This window comes from Nelumbo nucifera, chromosome 7 (genome assembly GCF_055504915.1).
Source record: "Nelumbo nucifera cultivar China Antique chromosome 7, China Antique-T2T, whole genome shotgun sequence".
In the NCBI taxonomy this organism is placed as follows: Eukaryota; Viridiplantae; Streptophyta; class Magnoliopsida; order Proteales; family Nelumbonaceae; genus Nelumbo; species Nelumbo nucifera.
In genome coordinates this window covers 60,858,594-60,886,471 of record NC_142655.1, presented here as the reverse complement: position 1 = coordinate 60,886,471, position 27,878 = coordinate 60,858,594, and the positions used below count along the sequence as shown (strand labels likewise).

The 27,878-nt window shown below is 38.9% G+C and overlaps 1 protein-coding gene across 13 annotated transcripts in view; it reads right to left on the bottom strand.

The window, feature by feature from the left end:
* The window catches only part of LOC104589868 (uncharacterized), a 59,652-nt gene extending 32,632 nt beyond the window's left edge, over nt 1–27,020 (bottom strand). For 4 of the 13 annotated variants that reach the window (XM_010248307.3, XM_010248314.3, XM_088891341.1 and 1 more), the window contains exons 1-8: nt 26,413–27,020; nt 20,241–21,586; nt 16,434–16,584; nt 16,208–16,335; nt 15,454–15,492; nt 15,229–15,321; nt 14,987–15,103; nt 10,231–10,326 (exon numbers count right to left, since the gene is read on the bottom strand). In XM_010248307.3, the coding sequence (XP_010246609.2) occupies nt 10,231–10,326; nt 14,987–15,103; nt 15,229–15,321; nt 15,454–15,492; nt 16,208–16,335; nt 16,434–16,530 (570 nt within the window). In that variant the 5' untranslated portion in view covers nt 16,531–16,584; nt 20,241–21,586; nt 26,413–27,020. Of the gene's footprint in view, nt 1–10,230; nt 10,327–14,986; nt 15,104–15,228; nt 15,347–15,453; nt 15,493–16,207; nt 16,336–16,433; nt 16,585–16,725; nt 17,103–20,240; nt 21,587–26,412 lie in introns of those variants that run through there. The other 9 variants (XM_088891340.1, XM_088891342.1, XM_010248308.3 and 6 more) reach the window with 8 other exon arrangements.
* Between the last annotated feature and the right edge of the window lie 858 nt (nt 27,021–27,878).

The window sequence follows — 27,878 nt, the reverse complement described above, 5'->3', positions numbered from 1 at the left end:
CTAGTAAATAAGAATGAAGCTCTTCAGGGCAAGTGGTTATGGAGGTGGCCTCTAGAAAGAGAGGTTGTGGCATGAGGTGGTGGCTAGTATCTATGGTTGTTTTGGATCTAGTTGGGATGCCAAAGTATCTCAACAGGCCACAATCACTACACCTTGGAAGGCAATTTTTGGCATTCTCCCAAATTTTCTTAATTTTGTAAGGTATGATGTCTGCAATGGTAATTTTGTGCTTTCTTGGAAAGATGTTTGGGTGAGCAACCAACCATTAAAAGACCTTTATCCCTCCCTTTTTTTTCTATTTCCCTCTATAAAAAAGTGTGTGTTTCGAGGTTTCTTTCTCCCTCCATTCTCCCATTGTCTCCTAATTGGGATTTTGGGTTCCGTAGAGGGTTGAGGGATGAGGAATCGGCTCCTGCCTCTGAGCTCTTACTTTTATTTGATTCTATTTGTTTGGACCCTCCTAAACCAGATAGAAGAATTTGGTCTTTGACCTCGACTAGCTCCTTCTCTTGTTCTTCCTTTTGTAAGTCCCTATGCTCTACTCCTTCCCCTTTGTTGTTCCCAGTTAAAGAAGTCTGGTCAAGGCCAATTCCACCTAAAATTGCTAGTTTTTTGTTGGGAAGTTTATTATGAAAAAATTAATATTGTGGACAATGTACAAAAAAAGAGGCTTTATTCATGCTTGCCCCCCAATTGCTGCATTTTATGTAAAGTGCAAAATGAGGACTGTTATCACCTACTGATTCCTTGCTCTTTTACAGTAAATATTTAGAATTGGGTTTTTGTTTGGGTATAGGTGGAACATGCCTCCTGAAGTAAATATGCTTTTTGATCCGTCTTTTTTTGGTTGGACAGCAAAGAGAGGGAAAGTAATGTGTAAATGTACTAGGGCAGCCCTATTATGGACCATTTGGGAGGAAAGAAAGGATTGTATACTGACAGGGGCAACCCTTTGGCTAAAAACTATTGATCTCTTTGTGGATTACTCTAGTGATGAACTTTGAAGGAGTTGGGCAGCAGTGGCCTCCACATGGTTGAACTTCTGGATCCAGACCATATGACACTGATGATGATAACGATTAATGCATTAAGGCTGAACAATTTAAATGCATGGTTGAACTACTGGATCTAGGACCATATGACAAAAATTGGTTCTTTTGAGTTCAATGTATGTGACTAACTCTCTAAATTAAGAAAGACTTCTAGGTTGTAACAATATTTTCAGCCCACAGTTGAACCAACCATTCAGATTGGTTGAGCCATTGATGGGGATCACTGTAGACAGTGTTTTAAAAGCGCAACGCGCAAGAAAAGCAAAAGGGCCAATTTGCACCAGAGCGCAAGGCGCAAGGCAAGGCGTGCACCTTTTCAAGAAAGGAGCAAAATTACAAAAAAAAAGAAGCTAAAAATCAAAAAAAGTGTCAAAAAATTCAAAAATTGTCAAAAAAACGTTTAAAAAATGCAAAAAATTCAAAAAATATTAAACATAATGTTAATAAAAATATAAACTTAAGTTTTAAAATAAATGTTTTAAAAAACATTTTATCTAAAATTAAAATACATAAACATAACACATAAAGCGTGTTCAAATGAAAATTTAAAAATAAAAGCAAGCATATAAAGCATTTTCAAGCATATAAAACCCAAAATCTCTGTTTCTCCTTAATTGCATTGCTTCAAGTAGCAAATGTGATGTAAAACATATTCCATTCTTGATTATGAGTCGCCTTTGTACCACGCCCCTCGAGGCAAGCCCGAACAAGTCTATGTTAGGGTCTGAAATTCTTACTTCTCACATAAAAATAATGATTTTATAACTTTCATTGCTTTTTAAGAAGATATTTTATTGCAATGAATGAATGAACAACATTAGCAAAAAAAAGAAAAAAGCACAAAATTTTAAAAAGGCAAAAGGCACATCAAGCACACGCCTAGGCGCACCAGGCGTGCGCCTTTTGAAAGGGGTGTGCCTACGACATGGGCGAAGCGCATACCCCAAAATACGCCTCGCTTGTGCGCCTAAGCGAGCCTTTTAAATCACTGGACATTATAAGACATTCTCCTCTTTTTTTTAGTCAGTGACATTATAACACATTCTAGTAAGAAGGTGGCCAACAAACAGGTTCTGATTTAGCATGGGGATGACTCTTGGGATATGGACAAATTTGATCAAGGACATTTTCATCATTTTGAGCAGTATCATGTGGGCCTAGGCCATAATATCTTGTTCCTCCAGTTTAGGAGTAGCATTTTTTTGTAAATATAATGAATAGTACTTCGGACCACACAAGTCACTCTATAAAAAGATGTATTCTCTTCCTTTTGAAGCTAATGATTGAAGATTTCTTGAAAGCTCTTTTGCAAGTTTGTTGTATAAAGTGATTCTATAAACCCTAAGATTGAGTCTAGGACCCTTGGGCTTAGAGTGATTCCTTGGGATCTCTCTCTCTCTAAGGGAAAAATAGGCATTTACTTGATTCTGCACAGGCCCTTGTCATTCAAATTTCATCCCAGTGTTTTAAAAGTGCAAGGCACAAAAACAGTGCAACAAGCATTTTGCACCCGAGGTGCAAGACACGTGCCTTTTCGAAACAAGACACAAAAATGCTAAAAAATCAAAAAAAAGAGCCAAAAAAGCAAAAGATATATATATTTTTTTGGTAATTGAAAAAGCAAAAGAAATACTAAACATAATATTAGTTAAAAATATAAACTTAAATTTTAAAATAAATGTTTTAAAAAACCTATTAACTCAAATTAAGATACATAAACATAAAACATAAAACATATTTAAATGAAACTTTAAAAATAAAACCAAGCATAACATATAAAACATATTCAAGCATGTAAAACGCCCAATCTCTTATTCTTTTCCCAATTGCATTACTTCAAATAGCTAATGTGATGTTAAACATTATGCATTCCAAATTATACGAATTGCCTTTGTAACAAACCATTCGAGGCAAGCTCAAACAAGTCTATATCAGGGTCTTAAACTATTAACCCTTATAAAAAAAAATTATAACTTTGTGTTTTAAAAATATCTTTTATTAAGATGAATGAATGAGCAACATTAGCAAACATGGGGTTTCCAGAGCTTCGAAGTGCCTCACCTATGCGCCTAGGATCACCCCTTTTAAATCACTACACCGTCCCCAAAATTTATTGGAGTGATGTTATTCTTACGTCAAGCTTCCTTATTAATAGTAGGCCCTCTGTGGTTCTCAATGGTAGGTCTCCTTTCTCTTTTGTTTCCATCCCTCCCACCTTTTCTACTTCAGCATCGTGTTTTTGGATGTATTTGCTCATCGTCTTGGTCCCAGGATGCAAAAACTTGATTTCCGTGCTCACAAGTGTCTTTTTGGGGTATTTTCATACTCAAAAGGGATACATGTGTTATAGTCCTACTCTTCGTTGATCCTTCGTTCTTCCAAATGTGTCTTTGTTTGAAAATGTTCCCTCTTTCTTTACAATTGAGTCTCCTTTGCCTCCACCTATTCCTCTCCTTGCTCCTATAGAGGTCTCCCTACCAACTTCCATTGTGCAAGCACCCACACGCCCACTAATTCACAAAGTGTTTACTCCGGGACCATAGAGAATTTTTACACCAACTCTAGCCTCTCCTCAACCATTGTTACCTTCACCATCAACAAATCCATCTAAGTTAGACTTGCCTATTGCACTTCGGAAAGGCAAGTTTAGTACTCAGCACCCCATTTCCCAGCATGCCTCTTTTACTTGTTTGTCTCCTTCACATCAACAATTTGTCTCTTCTTTCTTCTGTGTCAATTTCTCAATCTCTACAAGAAGCCCTTGTCTCTTCTTACTACAAGGAGGTAATGGATATAAGGATTTGTACTCTCCACTCCAATAATACCTAGGATCTCACTCCTCTACCTCTTAGTAGAAAGGTGGTTGGATGTCGATGGGTTTAGGGCTATGTCATCCATCTGCGGTGAGATTATATATGGCTGAGAGCCCTCCTTAATGACCTTGGCATCTCCTTGTCATCCCCAATTCCTGTTTATGCTGATGATTTGAGTGCTATCAAGATTGCATCCAACCCGGTCTTCCATGAGCGCACCAAACATATAGAGATGGATTGCCACTTCATTAGAGACCAGTTTTCTGTTGGACACATATCTCTACCGCACGTGTCTTCTGCCCTACAACTTGCTGACATATTCACGAAGGCTATGACCCATGCGCACTACCAGTTTCTAGTTAACAAACTAATGCTCGTACCTCGGATCAGTTTGAGAGGGGGTGTAGAGACTGATCTATGTCTCTGACATCTTCTTTCCTTTTTTGGCCCTTGGGACCACCCTTTTATGTTATAACTTATGTATACCATCTTTAGTTTTATTATTTCTTGTAAGACAAGGACATAACTGTCCTTTCCATAACATTGTATTCTTTCATATATAAGTTAAATATTTTTGGGTGTGTGGTTCAAGACAGAACACACCCTTTTCACTCTAAACTCTTTCTCCTTTGATATGATCCAAGTTGACAATCTGACCATCCAATTTAAGTAGGTCCTAGAAGGCTAGAACATGCCATCTGGGATATTTAAGAGTCCAAGGAAAAAAATGAAGTTTTGTAGAATAAGGAACGGTAAACCTAAATACTAGCATACCACCTCCCCTTTAGAGGACAAAGAATATAAGGAAAGAAATTGCTCATTTAAAGGGGACTGCCCCACCCAAGTATGTTTTTTTTATGATAAAAGAAAATTTAGTGAAAGAGAAAAAAGCCAGCAAGAGAGCGGTAACAAGCAGTCACCCACGAAGAAGAGGAGACCCCAACACAGACATGACTTAATATCAAAACAGCCTTCGAAGAGAACCTTCAAAACCTAACCCAACATTCCGTTCCACCTAGACCCCAAAACAACAGACACAACCTAAAACAAAAACAAAACAGGGAAGACATGAGCCAACCACCATGACTCCTCTGTATACCCATCGTCACTCTCATCTTTTTCTTCATTCCAAGCCTCTCCTTCCCCCATAATAAGTTTCTTTAGACTCTCCTTCCTCCTCTCAAATTCTTCAATGGCTTTTCTGGAAACGCCTCTCCTCCCAAACAGAAAAGACTAAATTTTTTCCAACTTCATTATTTTTTTCAGCAATTTTCTCAATAACTGGTCCAACCCTCTATGTTTTTCTCATGAAATCGTGCCAGCTATCCTCATGTCAGCTTCATTCCCTTCCTCAATATTCTTGAATAGTTGTCGAGTGTTTACCATCTCTAAAGCTAAAATAGGATCATAATTCGAGACTCCCCCATCAGGATCAACTAACTCCAACCAGGTCGAGCTTCAGTCTAGAAAAAACTTTAGTTACATGGACAATATGCATCTTACTAGAAGCCCTGTGCTTCTTAGGAACCAAGTCATCCTCAATAGATTCACATCTTTCCCCCAATTTCCTCCTGCGACCCAGATAGATACCTAACTTACCGACCACAACCTTCTGAAAATGAATTAGAGAAATAGGTCAAAGCTCGCCATAACTGTCATTTGCTTCTCCAAATGGGTTACCTTCTTCAACCCCAACAATTTTGGTCTTCAAAATGACATCCAATTAGTTCTCACTATCCCCCAAACGTGACTCCACCCCTTCAGCTTCCTCTGTACCTCTCAAACGCAGCTCAACTAAAGAAGGGCTAGCTTCTTGACATGGCTTGAAAGTCGAAAGCATTGTCCCGAACAGTAGAAACATCATACACCACAGTAGACTCACCACAATGAAGAACGCAAGTCCCCATTGACGAACCAGCCACACTATCCGATCCATTAGAACTGTTAACAATGAAGCCCCGAAGTCAATACACTCATTTCTGCAAGTAGACCAAACAATGGAAGAGGAATTGTCCTCAGTATCTGGAGACCAAGAAAGAAGGTAATTTTGAATCTTTTGTCAATGAGACCAATATGTTAGTCACTTCTGCATCCTAGTGTATTGACTCAGGAGCTTCTACTCATGCAAGTAACGCATTGCAGGGATTCAAGACAAACAGAAGGCTGAGTGACGGTGAAGTGACACTTGGGGACTTTTGCAACAGTTGCAGCTACAACCATAGGAACTATAGATTTATTTTTCAGAAAATGAATTGTTACACTTAAAGATTGTCTTTATGTACCAACTTTGAGAATGAATCTAATTTCCGTTTCAAAATTGTGCAAGGATGGTTATTCTATTTTGTTTAGTAATACGATTACTATTAAATTGAATAACAAATTCCTCACTTACATAGAACTGGAGAATGGTCTCTATGTCCTCTGTCCTTCTCTAGAAACAAGCACAACCGAAACTACGTCAGAAATTATCCCCAAGAAAATATCACGTGATACGGTTAATCACACGTGCCTGTGGCATTACCGACTTGGCCACATTAATATAGATCGTATCACAAGGTTGGTAAAGGATGGTCCTTTGGATTTTCTAATTGTATAAGATCTTCCAACCTGTGAAGCTTGCCTTTAGGGTAAGATGACGAAACGGCCATTTACAGGAAAGCCTAAAAGATCTACGGGGCACACTTGACCTAATACATACTGATGTATGTGGTCCCATAAATGTTAGGACATGCAACCAACACGTTTATTTTATAACCTTAATCAATGATTTCTCTCGATATGGTTACGTGTACCTAATGAGACATAAGTCTGAATCCTTTGAAAAGTTCAAAGAGTTCAAACAAGAGGTCGAAAAACAGTTGGGGAGACAGATCAAATCCCTTCGATCAGATCGAGGAGGCAAGTATCTCTTCAACAAATTCAGGGACTACTTAAAGGACAATGGGATTGTATCATAGTTAGCTCCTCCTGCTACACCACAATTAAACGGTGTATCGGAGAGGAGAAACCGGACTCTATTGGATATGGTCCACTCACTTCTCATCCGCTCAAAACTACCTATATCCTTTTGGGGATACGCATTGGAGACTACAATATACATGCTGAACCGGGTTCCAACCAAATCCGTTCCTAAGACTCCCTATGAGCTTTGGACCAATAAGAAACCAAGTGTAAAACACTTAAACATTTGGGGTTGTCCGGCACATGTTAAGAGAACAAGTGCTGACAAATTGGAATCCAAGATCAATCGTTGCCTATTTATAGGATACCCCAAAAAGCTCTGTAGGTTACCTATTCTATGACCCAAAAGAGCAAAATGTGTTTTGCAGTCGAAATGCCTACTTCTTGGAAGAAGATTGCATCCTGAACAATCATCGTCAGGAAATCGTTCCTAATGAGGAGAGCTCAGGAGTAGTAGGAGATGTCCCACAGGCTCCAAAGATCTACTCGGGTTTCTAGGCCTCCAGTTCGTTACGGCTATGATCAAGAAAGTTACTTGATGGACGCCACAATCAGTGAGGAAGATCCCATGACTTATATGGAAACCAACAAGGTCTAGACTCTTGTAGATCCACCCCCTGGGGTGAAAGCAAATGGTTGCAAATAGATCTACAAGAGGGAGAAGGGCCCTTGATGGGAAGATTGAGACCTACAAATCTCGTCTTGTAGCGAAGGGATACACTCAAAAAGAGGGAATCGATTATGAGGAAACCTTTTCGCCAGTGGCCATGCTTAAATCCATACGGATCTTGCTAGCTATAGCAGCACACTATGACTATGAGATTTGGCAAATGGATGTCAAAACCACGTTCTTGAATGGAGATCTTACTGGAGATATCTATATGCAGCAACCACAAGGTTTCATTGCTGCAGGTCAGGAACACATGGTGTGTAAACTCGGACTTAAGCAAGCTTCTAGAAGTTGGAACATCCGATTTGACACTACAATTGGATAGACCTAGGGAGGTTTATCCTGCCAAGGCTGACACTAATGTGTTGCCAATTCGGTTGGGGCAACTTGTCTCAGCTACCAGGGTTAGACCTGAAGCACATGTAGTGTGGGTTTGCTTGAAACTCTGAACCAGACCATTTTCCAATTATGCCCTGGACCTTGGAGACAAATGGGCAAAACTGGAAAGTTACACCTAACTCCTAGACTCGATTATGGCACTGCACTAGGTGTTGGATTGGGTTATCTTTGATATGCCAATCAGTGAGATCCTTAGCGGGGGTCAAAACCTGGGTATGTTGGGGCAGTCTGAGAATTCACCTGTGTAGGTGATCATAGTGACAGAATCAGCCCCTTTGTCGGACGAAGTGAATAATCGGGGATAGCACTCTCTCTGATAGAAACCTAAACTGCCAGCAGTTGATTTCAAACTTGTTTGAGATTTATTTTGCAAAATATATTTATATATATTATGTTTTATGAAAAAGGTTTGCAAAGGTTTTAATTCCCGGAATCCATCCCGAGCAGAGAGTGTGACACTGTACCATGCAGCCGAGGGAGAGGTCCTCTCTTGTCGGGTAGTGTTTGATCATTATGGGCTGAGAGGTTAAGTGCAATACCATTTAGGGCTTATAAACCTGATGGGCTAATCTCACTTAAGGTAGCTGGACTCAATGACCATTTAGTGTAAATGTTGGGCTTGTTAAGAGCCCATACTGATAGGCTCAGGGGTTCACTGTGTTCAATAGTGAATCTGGCCAAACCTTGTAACAAAGGCTAGGCTGAACTCATATGGCTTTTGTGAAGATCAATGTTAAGGTCCCACGCCATACAAAGAGAGTCAAACTAGCTAGCAATAAAAAGGGGAGGCGAGCCCACTTACTTAATGGGCCTAGGGCCCAAGATTAATATGATTAATCAATATGGGTGAATCTTGGTTTAGATATGGGTTTGGATCAGCAGATAAGAATAAGAGGATAAGTCTTATCCACTTAAAGAGTTCAGATCCAAATAAAGATTTGGATTAGGAAACTCCTAATTAGATTAGGAAATTAACTCTTTAAGATCTATTTAAATAGATGAGGGCGAACTGCTTAAAGGTTACACACTGCTTTTAGTTCTCCCTCTCCTTCTGCTCTTGCTGCCATATACCCTGTTCGATCTTCATTCTTGGACTGATCAAGATTGGATCTTGATTCTGATTTTTGCAAGAAAAATCATATCTGAATTCGTGCTCACCTCCCTTTGCTTGATCCTTGTTGAAGGATTGCAGTTCTTGCTGAAGGACTACATTGCCGATACTACTTCACCTCAAGCTGCGCCATCTTCAGTAAAGGCAGGATTTGGTACCCTCTTTGGGCGCGAACACCTACTTTGGGAGCTATGTTTGTGGATTCCGTAAAAGGTATAGCCCTCCCTTTATTTTGGTTTCAGATCTAGTCCGGTTTGTTTCAAGAACGACCCTTGAAAAGTGCAGTTTTTCTAAAACTGGGAATACGATTCCCCAAAGGTAGAAAGAAAATTTTTGAAATTTTGCCCAGCCACCCTGCATGGTTCGGCCATCCATATGATGGATCTCCCTTCCCTTCAAATTGCCCATGAATGTTGATCACCACCTTATACCATAACTTATTCCTATCTGCCATTTTCTCAGCAATGCCAAATTCTTCTTTCCAATATTTCCAATTCCCAACCCCCCATGCCTCTTACATCTACTCACATCAAAAAGTCTATCACCAATTTTTCTATTTGCTTTCCCACCCATGTTATCTTAAAAATTAACATGTAGTAAACCAAGAGATTTGCCAATGTTAACCTAATTAAGGTAATCATGCCCCCAAAGGTAGCGTACCCCTTCTTCCAAGTGGCTAACCTCTTTGACACTCTTTCAATCATAGGGGTCCAAATCTATGCTCTTTTTTTGGGGGCTTGCTCTTGGGGGTAATTCTAGATATTTCATATGCCAAGAGAGAAAGAATGTCACCCTGTCTAAGAGCACAAATGTCAAGATAAAATCTAGTGCTGGCCCATTCACCAAGAACGAGTAATGAAAAATCTCGAGGCAACCCAATATCCACTTGCACCACTTTTCCTCAAAACCACAGTTTCTCATAACCATCAAGAGAAAATATCAATCCACTTTATTGTATGCTTTATCAATATCAAGTTTATAGATCAATCCTTGTAGAAAATATGACCATCAAGAGAAAATATCAGTCCACACTCATTAGCAACTAGAATTTGACATGCAATTTCTCTACCCTGTAGAAAATATGAAATCTAGTCCAGAATAGGTCAAATCAAAACTTTATTATGTCATAAATTAACAGCATGAAGTTAGAAGGATCCAGAAAAACATTTCATATAAAACCCATAATTTATAATTGAGACTTGATAGAGCAGGCAGATACTATACTGGTTGTGAGGCAGCCAATGATACTTCTCCATGGGAGTAGAGATAAAGATAAGCTGTCATGCTAGTTGGGACAATAATTGTCATCCATGTTGCAGACTGCAAAACAACAAATTTCATAACTCAAGTTACTTTAAAACAAGTCCCTAGAAGTTTAAATGAGAGTTCAACTAGTCAATCCAGAACCAGAGGAAGATAGTTACCAGAATGAATATTAATCACAAAGAAATGAAGAATATGAGAATGCTCAATTCAATAGAAAAAGAAAAGCCACAATTTAATCCATTTGCAGACTTATATTCAAACTTACTGACGTCAAATTAAAAATTAACACCACTTTTGTCTAAAATGAAGACTCAGGCATATATTTATTACAGAAAAAAGAACTTAGATGTATGTAGGATATGGAAGGCAGCAAAATTAGAACATGGAAGGCAAGGCCCATTATATTTTCTCAGTTAAATCCTCCAATGTAGCACAGCTCACTGCTCAGGTGCATCAACGATCCTTTCCCTTGAGACCGAAATGTTAAAGGCCAATGTTCCATCTAGGGTTCACTTTTTTGGGTTAGACTGTAAGAAACTAAAGAGTTGCCAATAGAAATGCAACAAAACTCCTCAAAACAGCATCCTAGTAGAAATACAAAACTTACTTGCCAGTAATCTAGGGAAGAACAAGAAGGATGAATAATAATATATAGTTATTTAGATATAGAAAGCATTAAGAATTTCAAAGCTTTATTGATTGAATCAGAAAAGTGAACAAAAATTGTCTAATTTGAAAGTTGTATAGTTGGAATCAATATGGAGGGGGAGGTAGTAGAGTGTGCAAGTATTTTGGGTTGTACGGTGTCCATTTGGCCTCTGAATTATTTAGGAATGCCTCTATGAGATAGCCCAAGGAAAGGAGATTTGTGTCAATTTTTAGGCTTCAAAAAGGGATTGGAAGAAGGTTGGAGGAGCTAATGAGAGATTTCCTTTGGAACCAGGGGAGGAGAAAAGAGACAATAGGGTGAGGTGGGAACTAGTATGTAGAAATAAGAAGTTTGGAGGTCTCGGTCTTGGAAATATTCAGAAAAGGAATTTGGTTCTCTTGGGGAAGTGGCTATGGAGATTTCTGCTTGATAAGGAAAAGTTGTGGGCTAAGGTAGTAAGAAGTATTCATGGATTTGAAAAATAATGGTTGGGATGCTGGAATTCTGACTAGGACTACAAGAGTTTTACCATGGAAAGCCATTCAAGCTATCCTGTCTCTTTTTTTGCCTTGGATCATGTATGATTTGCATTCTGGTAACCTTATTAAATTCTAGGAACAAGTATGGATTGGAGATTCCCTTTGAAGGACCAATTACCACATTTCTAGTACCCTCAAACTCTGTCTCAAGCTTTGGTTAGAATTTGGGTTTAAGAAGGGCATTTAGGGATTCAGAGTTAAATAGAACATCCTCACTTTTGGGTATCCTTGATGGGGTTTACTTGGACCCTACAAAACCAAATTGTAGGGTTTGGACTGTCTCGGCCTCTGGCAATTCACTTGTGCCTTCTTTCTCAAACCCTTAGCTCAACCAAAATTTTCCCTTGGGCTGTCTTTCCCTATTAAGGAAGTTTGGTGTAATCCTATTCCTCCTAGGGTTGGGGGTTTTTGTTGTGAAACATTTCTGAACTAAATCAACACTTGTGACTTGCTTCAGAAAAAGAGACGTAAAAGTTGTTTGTCTCCTCGTCGGTGTGTTCTTTGCAAAGCTAATAGTGAGAATGGTTATCACTTGTGAATTTCCAACCATTTTGTTAATTGTATTTGGGAATGGGTTAGCTAAGGGGTAAATAGGGATGCTTTGTTTTGGGCTCATGTGTAATTTTGTTTTTTTTAATCAATAACAAATAGCTTTCATTAAAATATGAAAATCAAGTACAGGAATAAGGGGGGAGATAAGCTCTCTTAACTCTCCCACCAAAAGAAGCTATTTGTTATTGATTAAAAAAATGGTGATGGAGTCAACTTTAGGAGCCTTTAGACTCCAAAAGCCCTATAAAAACTCTTGATTAAACTCTTTAAACTATCAGTTGGGGGTACAACACCTAACAATCGATGGGGATTCCAAAGTGGTGGTGGGTTGGTTGAAAAATCCTGAAGAGGCTATGTGGCGTTACAAGAATGAAATGAAGAAATTTAGTTGGTTGACAAGGAATATGTTGGTCACTGTACAGTGGGTGGGGAGATCAGCAAATACTTTGTCAGGTGTGTTAGCTAAGCAAGGGGTAAATAGGGAATAATTGTTTTGGGCTCAGTTGTGATTCTTGCTTTTATTTCCTAGTTTACTTGTAAGATTCAAGGAGGGGCTGCAGCTCGCGCCTCTCTCTAGGATGTTGTATGAACTCACTCTAAATCTGCTTCCGAATTAATAAATTTATTATTATTCATCAAAAAAAAAAAGTTTTTCTCTTTTATGTTCGGGGTCAATGTCTTTCAACCTCTATCGCCAGCAGAAATCTTCTCCAAATGGCCAAAATTCAGAGGAAGCAAGAAAGCCAGAATCATGTGGAGCTGCACTCCATTTGCAGTTTCTGGGCTATATGGAATGAGAGGAACAGAAGGATCTTTGAAGATAAGTCCATTGATCACTTGGTAGCCGCAGTGAGCAATCTGATTTCAGATTGGGTGCTACAGCTCCCAGACACAGTGAACAAAGTTGATTTGTTAGAAAACTTCTGGAGTACTATTGAGCTACAGCCCCATAATGAAGATTTTTTTTTCAGTTTGAGTGTTGTACCTTTGCTCGGTTTGTCAACTTGACAACCAAAAGTTCTTGTACTGTACCTCTTTTTCAATTTAATGAAATTTTTCTACTGATATTTCAAAACAAAACATTGAGAGTAGCACACTGGGCAAAAAGTTTGAAGCTGTTTTCGGATTTCAAGATTGAAGATTTCTTCAGAGCTTGGGATATTATTGCTGCATCCTCAACTACAAGACAAAGATCTGTTGAGGCTTGGTCTCCCCCAATAAATGGTTGGAAGAAACTGCATTTTGATGGAAGCTGTTTGGGTAACCTAGGCCCCTCAGGTATTGGGGGAGTCATTAGGGATGAAGATTAGAACATAATTGCTTTATACTCTGGCCCTGTGGAGCAGGGTGATGTGGCAAGATCAGAGTTTTTGGCAGCAGTTTTTGGGATTGAGAAGGCAAAAGAACCGGGTATTAGTAGGCTGATTATTGAGGGAGATTCTAAAACTGTGGTTAAGTGGCTGGTTGAAGGGGAGGGGGTGGAGTGGCACTTGAGGAATGAATTCAGAAAATTCAAATGGCTGTCACAGGACATGTTAATCCGAGTGAAATGGGTGAGGACTGCTAATAGCCTGGCAGATAGCTTAGCCAAGCAAGGGATACATAGAACACATGTTTTGGGCTCAAATGTAATACTGATTTGGGACAGCTTCTATAGCTGGTTCTTTTCACAACTTCTTGTTGTAATCATGTTCCTCTCATAATTAATGAAATTTTTTGTGTTGCTGATCAAAAAAATTGGCACCATCAAAAGTTACTTCCCCTAAACTAGAAGACACACCAAATTTGCAATTCTCCATTGAACAAAAATTATTTTCTTCCACCACTGAGAATCCATTCAAGGCATCTCAAATTTCCTTGAATGTATCTCCACACCAAAAATTGAGAAGAAACATAAGAGTTTAGACCCACCATCAACCATTACTGCTACAACCTGAAAAAGTGATCTCCCCAAAACACTCCCTATTTCTCAAAGCAAAGCCACAAGGTGTTGAACAACCCATCACCATGACCAAGGGAAAAAAAGAGCCTCCAGCTCTACCCAGAAGTTGGTTTCATGATGGCCACCCTTGCGATAACCATCTCTCAACCTTCAAAAACTCAAGATGACACCCATCAAATATCCCTACCAAAGACTTGTGGAGGTCTAACATTATGCCACCCGATCGTCCTCAACAAATACCTTGTTAACCAAATAAACCACCAAATACCCCTACTAAACACAGGCGGAGCAGTGTCTTGCTCATATATGCCTATATCGATAATAGAAGAAGTTTCTTGCTTTTTGGGTTTTTGTTAGTATTAAGTTTTCCTACAGAAGCAAAAAAAAAAAAAAAAAGAACATTACAAAAACTGCTTCTTTGAGAGCATAAACCTCCATAAACCTAGTTTAAACCACCCAAGTGGAAACCAAGTCAACTCAGTCCAATGACCAACCCAAGTCACCAAGCAGTAAGTCAGAGCAAAACATAAATATTGCAAGGTGCCAACCAGCTGGTTGGTAAGGTCTCCTGCTGGTCGTAGCAGAGACTTGGGATCGAATACCACCTGCACCAGAGTTGGGGGGTAATAGGTTGGGGGATGGGCTACCCCCCATTGTGTAGCCCTTCAAAAATTAATTAAAAAAAAAAAGAGCAAAACATAAATATTCCTAAACTAAATGGTAGCACCCCCAACATTAGGGCACAGCCTCTCTTCCCCTCTTCCTCTCTCAGTTTCTCTCAAACTTTACACTTGCCGCATGAACTACAATGGCTTGATCCCTCTCCAGAGGATACATAGTGCAGCTCCTCCAGGGGGTCCAGCCACTTTCAATCTTACCCAACCTATTTCTCCTCAAACATTGGAGCCAACCAAGGCCGTGATATCCATGGGGCTTAAAGAATCAAAAATAAATTAAACTTTTAAGGATATACACAAGTTATTGAAAGCACAAAATTATATAATTCACCAATTAACATATGAATGTTAATACCTTCCATATTTCCCTATGAGTAAGATGGTTCTGATCAAGGTCAAATATCTTCATGTAACTGACACCAGACTGAGCAAAAACCCATAGATTAACTCCCCAAAGCCAAACCATCATAGTCTGCCACAACAAAACCAAAAAATGGTATGTGAGCTGTGACACAACGAAAAAATCTTTAATATCAAAAAAAAAGAAAATAATCCACAACCATTCTCATGACTTATCAACAAGCGAACCTAACTTACCACAAGAAGGAGAGGATTATAATACAAGAAAGCTTCATACAAAAACAAATCCCGTAAATCCACACTCATTCTCATGACAGAATCCCAGCCAATCTGCAATTTGGACAAATCGATCCAACTAAAACATATAATAAGACAATCAAGTTTAAAGGTTCTTCGAATACATCCTCAACAACCTCCCAAATGTCCCATGCATAAAACAAGAACACAAGAATCACAACTGACCTTGCAACAACCAAAACCCCAGACAATAAACAGCAAAACCTGGAAAAATCAATTTCAATCAGGTCTATGTCAAAGCATGATTAGAATTAGGAGGATGGAAACAACACATATAGTATCAAGTATCAAAATGGTACAAAATAAGTACATAAAAACCAAAACTGTGCATCTTCAAGCTCAATATGTTTCCTAATGCAATTAAAGTATGCCAACATGTGCCAAGGGTGCAAATGAGATAGTGTTACCTAACCTCAGAGATTTTTAGTCCCAATGTTTCAAACTCTCAAATTAGCTCCATCAACACATTCCTATGTATTTTTTTTCTCTTACTCTAATACAGTAGTAACAGTACTTCATTATAAATGAATAGTAACAGTATGATAGTGGTAGTTGCAAGTACAGCAAATAAACAATGTAACCAACAAAAAATTTTCTCTATTTTTTTTTTGTCTAATAACAAGTTATCATCACATCACTTAAAAAGTTGCAAATGCACAATACAATGAGATCATTAACATCCAAACAAGTCCTCAACTGCAAGGTATCAAGGTTTTAGTGAATTCTTTTGGGATTTAAAAAAAAGAAAAAGGAATAGAAATTCCAAATGTTAATGCCTCCCACCACCAAGGAGAAACTCCTTGTGAGCATAGGATCTTTAACTAAGCACCCCTTGATATCAAGGCACAGTATGGACTAAAGCAAAAAAAGAACAAAAGTGAGTACCAAGTATATATCTTAAGCAATAAGAAACAAATACCTTGAATCTCCGTAGAAGGATTGGGAATGGCATTATTGCAGCCACCTGCATTGGAGAATTTGCAGTTTTCATTTCAAACAATTCTCCCAGGTTCACAGAACCTTCTTCAAAATTGTTTCCAGCTTCACCTGAACCAAAATAAGGATCAACCAAATCAGAAGTGTAAATAGTGCTTCCACAAAATGTGGCAGAAAAGGAGAAATCATTTCAAATTCATTGCTCAAACCTTTCAATTTGATACCTAGGTCAGACAAAATAGGCCTGCTACCAGAACGCCGTAGATGAGGACTATTAGAAGGAATTGCTGTAGGACTTCCAAACATAAGTGAAAATAGAATCCGTGATGGATGCAATGTTTATCCACAAATTAGCAGAACCTGCACGAATAAAATTTGGGGGAATTATTTTTTTTTTAGAAAAGGTAAAGTAATTTCATTAAATATGAGATAAAAGTACAAGAGGATCCCCCCCCAAAAAAAAAAAAACAGACTTCAGGGAAAAGATCAAACAGAACATACAACATTACAAATTCCATAAATCCTCAAAAGACAGTCTAGCCCCAGATGAGAGACCTAAAACCCATTTAGGGCAGAGATCCAAGAGAGCAATTTTCCAAATGTAAATGCAATCAGATCTTCTGGATCTTTGGACAGATTTTGAAAAATTCTTTTATTTCTTTCTGCCCAAATAGTGCTGATTACAGCCACCGGAATGGACCTCCACAGACTTTTTGCCAGCTTTGACAGACCTTGCAGCTCCCAACATCTCAGCAGCTCCTTTACAGACCCAGGCATGACCCAGTGAAGATCCAGGGCAGAAAAGTAATGATTCCAGGTCTTAGCCGAGATAGGACAGTGAAGAAAAAGATGATTAATATCCTCCAAATCTTGGCCGCAAAGGACACAAAGCAAATTTTGAAGCTGAAAACGTCTTTTTGAGAGATGAACCTTGGTTAAACATCTTTCTAGAATTGCATCCCAAACCAAAGCATTAATCTTTGAAGGAGAGAGTGGATTCCAGATTATAGATGCAGGCATCTCTTCCAGGGTGTTATCAGATAAGTAATGAGCAAAGGATTTCACTGAGAGAACTGGCCATCTGAACTCCAGTTCCAAGTCCAGCTATCCTCAGATTGCAAGTTCAGCTGCTGAAGGGCTAGCAATTCAAGTAGCTCTGAAAATTTGAGGGAATTACCAACAAAGATAAAACCACTACCAAAAGAGGTAAAAGATTTCTCTTCTGAAAACGACAAGAAAAAGTTAGCAAGGTATTTTCCAAATAAAAAGAATGTCTAGCATATCATGGTAGAGAGCTTGTCATCTTTTCCAAATAAAAAGAACCGGAGTCTTTTGTCATTCTATGATTGTAATTAATTTCTATGGATACAATAGTTAGATTGGACATGGCACCTCTGATGATGAAGAAGCTGATATAAGCTAGAATTTTGGAACCAGGATTGATGGGAATAGACTTAAAATGAAATACAATTTTTTTCCTGGATTTAAATCTAAATGTGGTGATGTTATTCGTTTGCAACAACATTTGGCTAGAGGATATCCAAATATTCATGACTGTCCACAATGCCCCTTGGAAACTTCCCTTGCAATGAAGACACATCTAATTAGACAAGATCTATTAAGGAAGCAAAAGAAAAGGATAAAGCCAGTGTCATCAGACACAATTATATGGTTTATTAAAGAAAAAGAAAACTATAGTAAAACAGAGACAATCATCCAAAATTGCTTTTCGTAGTAGTAAGGATTCTGCATTGGTGGGGGAATACTTGCCAATCTCTTCACACTTCCACTGTTAAATGACTACTTGGGTTAACCAACCTACAAATGGCCCGTGACTAAAATAATGGTTTTAAGCCTATTAATTAACAGGTGGGTTGGGAGGGTTCAACAGGTTGGGTTAAAAATTTCCACCCCTACTCGTTATCGTGTATCGGTCCTTTGGTCCTTGTTCGGCTCGTCCTCAATAGGGGTGCAACTTGGGTGGGTCCAATCCAAGCACGAACGGACCCAACCCAAGTTTTTGCACGAGTTGGGCGTAAGTGTTTGGATTACGAGTTGGGCCTAGGCTAGAAAATTTTGGCCCAACCTAAACTTAGGTTGGGCTTTGGTTGAGGTCTAGGGTAGCCCAAGCCTGGCCAAACCCAACCTAAGCCTGTAAGAGAAGAATAAACACATATGTGCATTTTATTTATATAAAAGTGTATTTTTCTAATATGTATAAGAAGAAAAACAGTCCAAAAGAATGAGAGGACTGATTTAAAAGTTGTGAAAAATGAGTAGATATCAGCAACAAAGAGAGAAGAAGAAGTTGGCGGCAATAGTGTTTTGGGAGAAGAGTCAATCAAACATTACTCCCTTCTCATTTAATCCTTTTCATTAAAAAGTAATTTACATAGTTGTGGTATTTATAAAGAGGCCCTTAATTGGACGCATAAACATAAAGAAACATAAAAGCCCCATTAACAAAAGAAACTGAAATAGAATTAAATGAGAACATCCCATGGGCCATTCGGCCCATTCTCTCTATACTCCCCCTCAAGCTGAGCATAGATGTCAATCATGCCCAGCTTGCCAATGTCATGTTGTAGTTTGGCCTTGGAGATTCCCTTGGTAAGAATGTCAGCTAATTATTCCTCAAATGTAATGAATGGTAAACAAACTTCTCCAGAAGCCACTCTTTCTCTCATAAAATGCCTGTCAATTTCAATATGTTTAGTCCTATTATGTTGTGCCGGATTGTGAGCAATGTTGATGGCAGTCTGATTATCACAATATAGCACCAATGGCTTATCATACTCAACGCCTAGTTCCTCCATCAATGATCGAAGCCAAAGTAACTCAAAAACTCCATGAGCCATAGCCTTGTACTCGGGCCTCAGCTGAAGATCTAGCAACAACTGATTATTTATTGCTTCTCCAAAAAACAATATTACCTGCCACCATGCTACAGTATCCAAAAGTTTGCCTCCCATCAACAATGTTTCCCACCCAGTCAACATCTATGTAAGCCTCCAGTTTCATATGATCATGCTTAGCAAAAAGAATTCCCTTCCTAGGAGTACTCTTCAAATAACATAAAATCCATTCTGCTGCTACCATATGAGTGTCCCTGGGAGAATGCATGAATTGGCTAATGCAACTAACAACATATGCAATGTCAAGCCGAGTTATGCAAAGATATAGCAATTTCCCTAGTAACCTTTGAAACACTCCCTTATCCTTCAACAGTTCTCCATTAGAGGCAAAACGTTTGTGACTAATATCAATAGGAGTAGCCACTGGTCTTGCACCCATCTTGCCTGTTTCAGTGCGAAAGTTTAGTACATACTTTCGTTGAGAAATAAAAATTCCATCCTCAGACCGAGCCACTTTAATGCCAAGGAAATACCTCAACTCCCCCAGATCTTTGATCTCAAACTCTGTATGAAGGAAAGATTTAAGATCATCAATCCCTGTCAAATCGGTGCCAGTTACTATATCATCAACATAGACTATAACAAGGGAAGCCCTAAACCTTTCAAACCATGACCTAGGTGACTATTTGAATCCATAGAGAAACTTCCTCATGTAATTCTCCATTCAAGAATGCATTTTTCACATCAAATTGATAAAGAGGCCAATTTAATTGAGCAACCAAAGATGGTAAAACCCGCACAAATGTCACCTTTGTAATAGAAGCAAAAGTCTCCAGATAGTTAATCCCATAAGTTTATGTATAACCTTCTACAACCAACCAAGCTTTGTACCTCTCAATGGAGCCATCAGCATGATATTTAATGGTATACACCCACTTACAACCCACCGGCTCCTTCCCTTCAGGCAAATCAACCACTTTCCATGTGTCATTCTTGTGCAGAGCATCTATTTCAATTCTCATAGCATCCCTCCATTCTGGAAAAGTAAGTGCTTTTGATACAAACCTAGGTATAAGGTTATAAGCAACAGAATAAAAAAGGAGAAATCAAGCCATTGAAAAGATGTTTTGAATGTGCAATGTGCAGTACACTTCCGTTTACCTTTCCTGATAGCAATAGGGACATCAAGATCTAGGAAGGGTAGCTGCAAAGGGATGGTATCAGTACCTATTGTCCCTTCAGTAACTGAAAGTGCAGGAGGCTCATGTGATGTAGAGGAAACAATCTACTCACTTCTGGTCCTTCGCCGCTAGTACCACCTGGGATTAAAAAGGGGACGAGGAGGTAATGGAGGAGGAATAGAAATATTGGAAGGAACTGAAGATGATTGTTCCCCCCTTGACTCTTCAAGAATAAGAGACTCAATAGGGACAAGAAGGGAGAGTACAAACAACTGTGACAAATTCTCCCCCTTCGAATAATGCTTCCTCAAAGTAGAATCATAGAAAGGAGTGGACTCATCAAACATAACATTTATTGAAACATAACGAGTTCCAATGTTAGGATCAAAACAGTAATAACCCTTCTTTGTGGAGGCATAACCAAGGAATATGCACTTATGAGCCTTTGGCTCAAATTTATGTCTCTAGGCACTAAAAATGTATACATAACAAATACAGCCAAAGACACGAAGGAGAATAGGAAAAAGGCCCTTACCCAGATGAAGGAGGTTAAAGGGGGACTTAAAACCCAACACTTTGGATGGATTATGATTGATTAGGTAGGTTGCAATGAGAAAAGCATCCCCCCAAAATCTTGTAGGGACATGTGAGGCAAACAAAATGCTTCTTGCAACTTCAACTATTTGACGATTCTTCCTCTTAGCTACTAAATTTTGTTCTGGAGTACAAACAAAAGAAATCTGGTGAACGACCCCAAAATCAGTGAGATAATAGGTTAGATTTTTCTCAAATTATTCTTTTGCATTTTCAAAACTGAATGTTTTGATTCTTGTATCAAACTAGTGAATAACAAATTCATGGAACTACCTCACAAGCTTGGGAACTTCATCTTGGGATCTCATCAAAAATAACCAAGTATATCGAGAGAAATCGTCAATGAACAAAATAAAATATCTATAACCTCCCATAGAGGGTAGTGGTATGGCCCCCACACATCAGATTGCACAATATGAAATGGAGAGGATGATCTTTTATTACTCAAAGGATAATTGTTTATACAATGTTTTGATAACTCACAGGACTCATAGTGAAGGTTGAACAAATTAATTCCCTTAAACAATTTTGGAAATAAATGACTCAAACGAGAAAAAGATAAATGACCCGAACGAAAATGACATAACATGACACGACTAAAAGACTCTGAACTCTGGAGGTAGATTCAAAAACAGCTTTCCCAGGTTGTCATTGGCTTTGTCCAAGAGTATCCAGCAGGTATATTCCATTCGCCTCATGGCCACTCCCAATCACTTTCTAAGACTTCAAGTCCTGAAAAACACAATAAGAAGGAAAAAAGGTTACACTGTAGTTCAAGGATTTAGTTAGGCTACTCACAGACAATAAATTAGTATTCAATCTTATATATGATTACAATATCTTAGATAAATTATTAGTTTCATTATGGACTCAACAATTAAGACGTGGAATCAATTATTAACCGAAAAGAACAAGTTCAAGGATTTAGTTAGGCTACTCACAGACTATAAATTAGTATTCAATCTAGATATGATTACAATTCCTTAGATAAATTATTAGTTTCATCATGGACTCAACAATTAAGACGTGGAATCAATTATTAACCAAAAAGAACAAGTATATAGAGATATCAAAGATGAACACAATATTTGAATCCCATGAGTTAACAAGTAAAAGTGTTTATTCTTTGCTCCAACTTCATGGACTCCATTCCAGAATAGGCTATGCAAACTCTTATTATGGATACCAGTCCAGAAGTTGTTTAACTCCAGGACATGCTCAAGTAAAATAGAAAAACATTTGGTGCATTGTTCAAAATGACATGCACTGGGTCCAATATTATGATGTAAGTAAATTAAAAGGTTCCAAATATCAATTTGGATTGGTCTGAGCTGAATGTTGAATTCATTTGGAAAGTGGAAACAAGTTCTCTGAGCTAGTCTGATATAGTGGAAACAAGTTTCACCAAAATTTTAAAGCTTGAAGTTTAAATATGAACTTGGTTTTGGACGGCGTAAACAAGTTTAAAAAGGAATTTCAAGATGAAGATTCATTCCATCATTGTAGAATTTATTGCACAACTAAACAGCCCTAAAGGGTATCTAACAATAGTTATTAACTAACTTGTCAATCGGGCGATCATTTTGATGAAATTGTTCTACAAATTGCCCTCTTATGTGTTCTGTAAACATTCATTTTTACTAAATTCAACTACAAATAAGAAACAAACTAAAAATGGTTCCACGAGCAAATCAGGAGATCGCATCACTATCAAATGATGGAGATGATACCTGGTTTCGAATTAGATTTCCTAGCTTCAGACGGGAGCAAGTGAAAGAGAGGGGAGAGATAAGATCTGAAAGGAACCGAGGTACGAGAAAAGATTTGGATCTAATAAGAAAGAAAAAAAAAGGAAAAAAGAAAGAAGACGGAGGACAACATACCTGGTGCAGATCTGTTTGGCCTAAACACTCGAAGAGGAAACGACGGTTTTTCGAATGCCCTTTCTCAAATGAAAATATCCATATGCTCAAAAAGACCTGAAGCTTCAAATGAAGCTTTCAGATTGAAGACAAATCTAAGCTTTCTGAGGGTAGGGGGCTGTTTTTTCAGCTTCTGTCTTCTGGTTACCAAACAAAAAAAAATAACCAAAATCAGGTCTTCTAAGCTTTTAAAAGCTTGAAAGATCACTTAGAAAGAGTTGTCAGACACCCCCTACATTTACACCTCTTCTCATTGTCCATGATTCCACATGCCCCCTACATTTATCATACTTCCCTTAGCCGATCATGGTGCTTCATTATGTTTTGCAACTGAAGCATAAAGCTTCAATGGCAGATCCATTTTGCTCCATTTAATAATTGATTGCATAAGCACATCAACAATATATATATAAGCAGTTCTTTTATTTGTCTTTTGTCTTTTGACATTTTAAACCTTTCACGATAATAATTACTGTAATGTTTATGTGACTATGTTTATAAGAAAAAAAAAAAAGAAAAACAAGAAGTAGATTGGATTGCCTTTCCATCTTTGGAAGCAAGAAGTAGCAGATGTCATTGCACTAATCTATGGAGGGAGACTGGATGGTGCTTACTGGGGAGACCTCCATTCTGCGGCTATTCTCCTAAGCAGAGTGAGGCCTAAAGATATACCAAGGAAGGTGGAAATAAGAGTGGAGGGTGTCTTCATTTCAATCTGGCTGGCTTCCTCCATTAAAGCAGGCTTGTGGAAGGAAGCTAGAATGGAAGGAGGTGAGGAGTTTAAGGAAGAAGCTATACGTGGAAGAAGCAGATTGAAGGGTTCAAAAAAGACTGGAACTTATACTAAAATGGGCCAACAACTTCTGGGGAGCCAAAAAGACTTGGAGCATATGGAAAGTCAGAGGCTTAAAACACAAGAAACCTCTTTGACGCATAGCAGAACCTTCGCACAGGTGGTTGAGAATACTGCCAAGGCAAACTTTAATGTTGAAGAGGAGAGTAAAGAGGTGACAAGTGTTAAAAAGCGAGTTGAAGTAAGAAACAAGATGGTTGAACTGGGAGCTGAGGTGGGTCGAGTTGGTGGGCTAAGTAGCATTGTGGGGTCGGTTAAGAGCATTGAACCCATGGACCCAGTTATTTCTCCTAGGCCAAGGGAGAGAGGAAATCTTAATTCTCTTGGGCCCAGTTTTAAGCCCATAGCTATTAAGGATAAGTTAAGTCATGTGCTCACTTAAAACAGCACATGACTGGAGTTGGGGAGTCCAATCACATGCAACTTAAAACAACATGTAACTGGAGTTGGGGGGGCTCAGTCACATGCTCACTTAAACCCTCACATGACTAGAATTAGGGGGGTTCAATCACATGCCCACTTACATGTGACTATAGTTGGGGGGGCTCAATCACATGCTCACTTAAACCCTCACATGACTGAAATTGGGGGGATCTGTTGATAGACAATTCTAATCATCTATCTTCTTCCTCCTCTAGTTCCTTAGGTGCTCAGTCACATGCTCACTTAAACCCTCACACGACAAGAGTTAGGGGGGTCACATGCCCACTTAAAACATGTGACTAGAGTTGGGGGGGGGGGGGGCTCAGTCACATGCTCACTTAAACCTTCACATGACTGAAGTTGGGGGGGATCTGTTGATAGACAATTCTAATCGTCTATCTTCTTCCTCCTTTAGTTCCTTAGGTCGAGTTCAGAAAGCAGGGCAGAGTGTGCATTCTAGTAACTCTTTTCAATGAATCCCAACTAAGAGTTTGATTCGGTTGTCGCCTGAAAGGCGGTATCCTAGATGCGTCAAGCGCATTGTTTTAGAAAAGCTAGAATTTGCAGTTTGGCTTGGAGATGAAAGCATCAATGATGATGACTATGAGTCAGATGGAGCCTCAAGTTTGGGTAGCCCCGATTTGTAAGCTAAACAAAATCTGATTGAAACAGGGAGCTTGAATACGGAGGTGTTGTATTTAAAAGAAGAAAGGGCTACTACAGATTTTCCCAAGGAAGAACAAAGGGTAGGAGGTGCTGCATTTGCTAGACAGATTCCACTATCCCATCATGAGGGAGCCAACAAAAAGTCTCAAGGCGTACAAGACTTAAATGTAAGAGAATAGTTCTCTCTTGTGAGCATGGATAAGGGTGAACTAGGAAGGGGAGTATTAGGGTTGGGTTTTCAAGAGGGTAGGCTAGACGGTGGTGCTTGCTCCACCATGTCTACTCCACAGAAGTCTCCCTGTAAGGAAACGACACCAACTTCAGTCAGATTTGGCAAACAGTCTAGTCCTAGCGTTCCTTGTGCTATCCCTTTCCAACCAAGTATGGATGTCAACTTGTTTTTGGTTACTAACCAATGTAGTATGCCTAAAACAGAGGTAGCAACATCCCACCTAGAAGGTACAACAAGGGTACGATTGGAGGTGGAAGAAGGTGGAAGAGTTGGGGAAGGGTGCCTTGAAGGGAAGATGGTGTACAGAGGAACTAAACCTCCGTACTTCTCCATTCCACAGGCTGGGGGCACTAGATTAATCCCAAGGGCATGGAAGCATTACAAAATAGATCCTTTAAGTGTTACATTAGCCTCCTTCCCATTCCACATGTTGCGGCCCTAGAATCAACCAAAGGGCATGGAAGCGTCACAAAATAGATGCTTCAAGTGTTACATGAGCCTCCTTCCCAAAAAATCTCATTCTTCATGGAGTACGGTGGTGTACGGAGGAACTATACCACAGTATATGAAGAGTGCTTGTGCACTAACATCTTCTATATATTTTCTTTTTCATCTGATTGTGATAAGTTTAGTTTCTTGATCAGCTTCTCAAAACAAGTTTTAGGGTTCAAGAGGGGGTTAAAACTGAAGAGGGAAGGGGTTAGGCACCCCTCTCCCGGGTCCAATAGGTGGGGCCCACATGGAATTCCAAACAACCATAACCACAAGAATTGCAATAACAAATACCAAAAAGCATTATTTTTGTTAATTATTCATCTTTTGGTTAATTTTCTTGCTGAAACCTATTTGTAAATTTATTTATCAATTATTGATCAGCCAACTCTTTTTCTCTGAATCCGCTGAACTTGCTAATATCCCATATTTACTGAGTGAGCCATTCGATTAACAAATTAAATCCATCATGACCAAGTTTTATAATTAATTTTTTTTGTTTTTTTTATACATATAACTTTTTATCAGAACTGGACTACTCTCAATAACTGACACTTTCCCTTCCCCCTGATTTGATCTACTGACCACCGTCTGAACTATGGCATCCTCATCTATTCTTTCCACTCTTATCACATATTTTATCATTATTGTTTTTATCTAACTGGATCGTCTTCCATTATCTACTATAACAACAACAAAAAAGAAAAAACAAATAGAGGCAGGCTAGCAACTATAATCATAAGGGAAGAAGATCAATTGCATAAAAGAACAAAGGCATTCAAGATCTCGTGAGAGAACAAGAACGACAAGGTTGGGTAGGCATCAAGAGTTTATAGGAACCAATTTCACCGAGTTCCGTCAACCCTCTGATTCTCCCTCAAATCCTAATTGCGCAAAATGCAAGAAAACAAATAGTGACAAAAAGAACTAAAAAGGATATTAACTACAAAGGGGTGATATCAAGGTTTACCTAATTATGTTTGAGCCTGGAATTAGCCGACGGAAAAAAGGAGACGGTACCACAATGTTCTTAACCTCTTTCTCCTTTAGATGCTGCAAACACTGATCTTTATGGATAGGAACTCAGCGGGATAGTTCAGAAGTAATCTCTTGAGGTGGGGATCTTGTCGGAGACTGTGAGAAGATAGATCCAAGTAGCCTCTACTGCGGTTGGTTCTGCTAGCTCATGGATCAAACAGGGCCTGGGGAACGAGTTGAGGAGACCAGAGGTGACGAAGGAGAGGGGGGAAATGATAGGGAAGGAAACATAATGACGGAGAAAGAGAGAGTGTGAAATAAAAATCGGAGATGAAAGGGGTCTGCTGAGATCGAGAATGTCGTCGAATTCAGATCCACCGCTGCAAATCTTCCACTTCCGCCAGTGGGAAGATGAAAGGAGAGATGACGACCGGAGAGAAATGTGGAAAGGGATAAGGAGAAGAAGGAGGGAGTGAATGAAACAAAAGAATGAAAGAAACCGAAGAGTGGGAGACTAACCCGCCACTCCTTTGTTCGACGGAGATCAGAGATGATGAACAGTGCCCTCTCTCCTTCTTTTTCCTCCCTCAAATAGGAAAAATAAGTTCCACTTTATACTAGGGCATAGTGACAGTATTGTAAATACTTGAAAGTTCGAGGGTAGTTTTGTAATTTTGTAAATTTGTGTCAGGATCAGTCTATGGGAGGCAGACCGGGGTCTGGTTCAATGATGGGTGGTTCGGGTCAAAAGGTGGAAGATTGATGGGTCTGACCGCTGAAAAAGGTTTTGTATGAACAAGTTACCAAGATTTGTTAAAATGAAATTTTTTTAAATGGAAGGGTAAATTAGGGTATTTTTTGCTGAAATTTTATAGGGTGGGGTTTTTAGACATTCAGAATTGATTGGTGGGGTCAAATTGGCCCAAATAGGCTCGAATTGGGTATTATCTAAAAAGGGCTTAATTTGGTTAATTTTGGTTTCAAAACAAAAGCTCTGTATGATTGAGTGGCAAACAAAGTCTATTTTGGATGAAATTTCACAAGATATGATTTTTTGGTAGCCTAAGGTGATTGGTAAGGTTGGATTGAGCCAATTGGGCCTAAATCGAGCAGATTTGTAATCTGGTCAATCTGAAACCTTGAAATATAATCTTGGTGCGATTAAAGGGTAAATGGAGGTATTTTGGGATATGATCTGATGACGAGGTCTGATTAGTCTTAGAGAGTCAAGATCATGGGAATTTAGGTCAACCGGATGTTCTATAATGAAATCTTTGTTTGATAGAAGGTTAAGTGAGAGAATTTGGGGGTGAAATTTTATGAGCAGTTGTTTTGATGTACCTAGAGTTTAAAGATGTGATTTGATTGGTTTGAATGTATTTGAATCAGGGTGATTTGGGTAGTGGGTATTTAGGCTAACGAGAGAGGTCAAAATGGAATCTTCGTTTGATAAAGGTG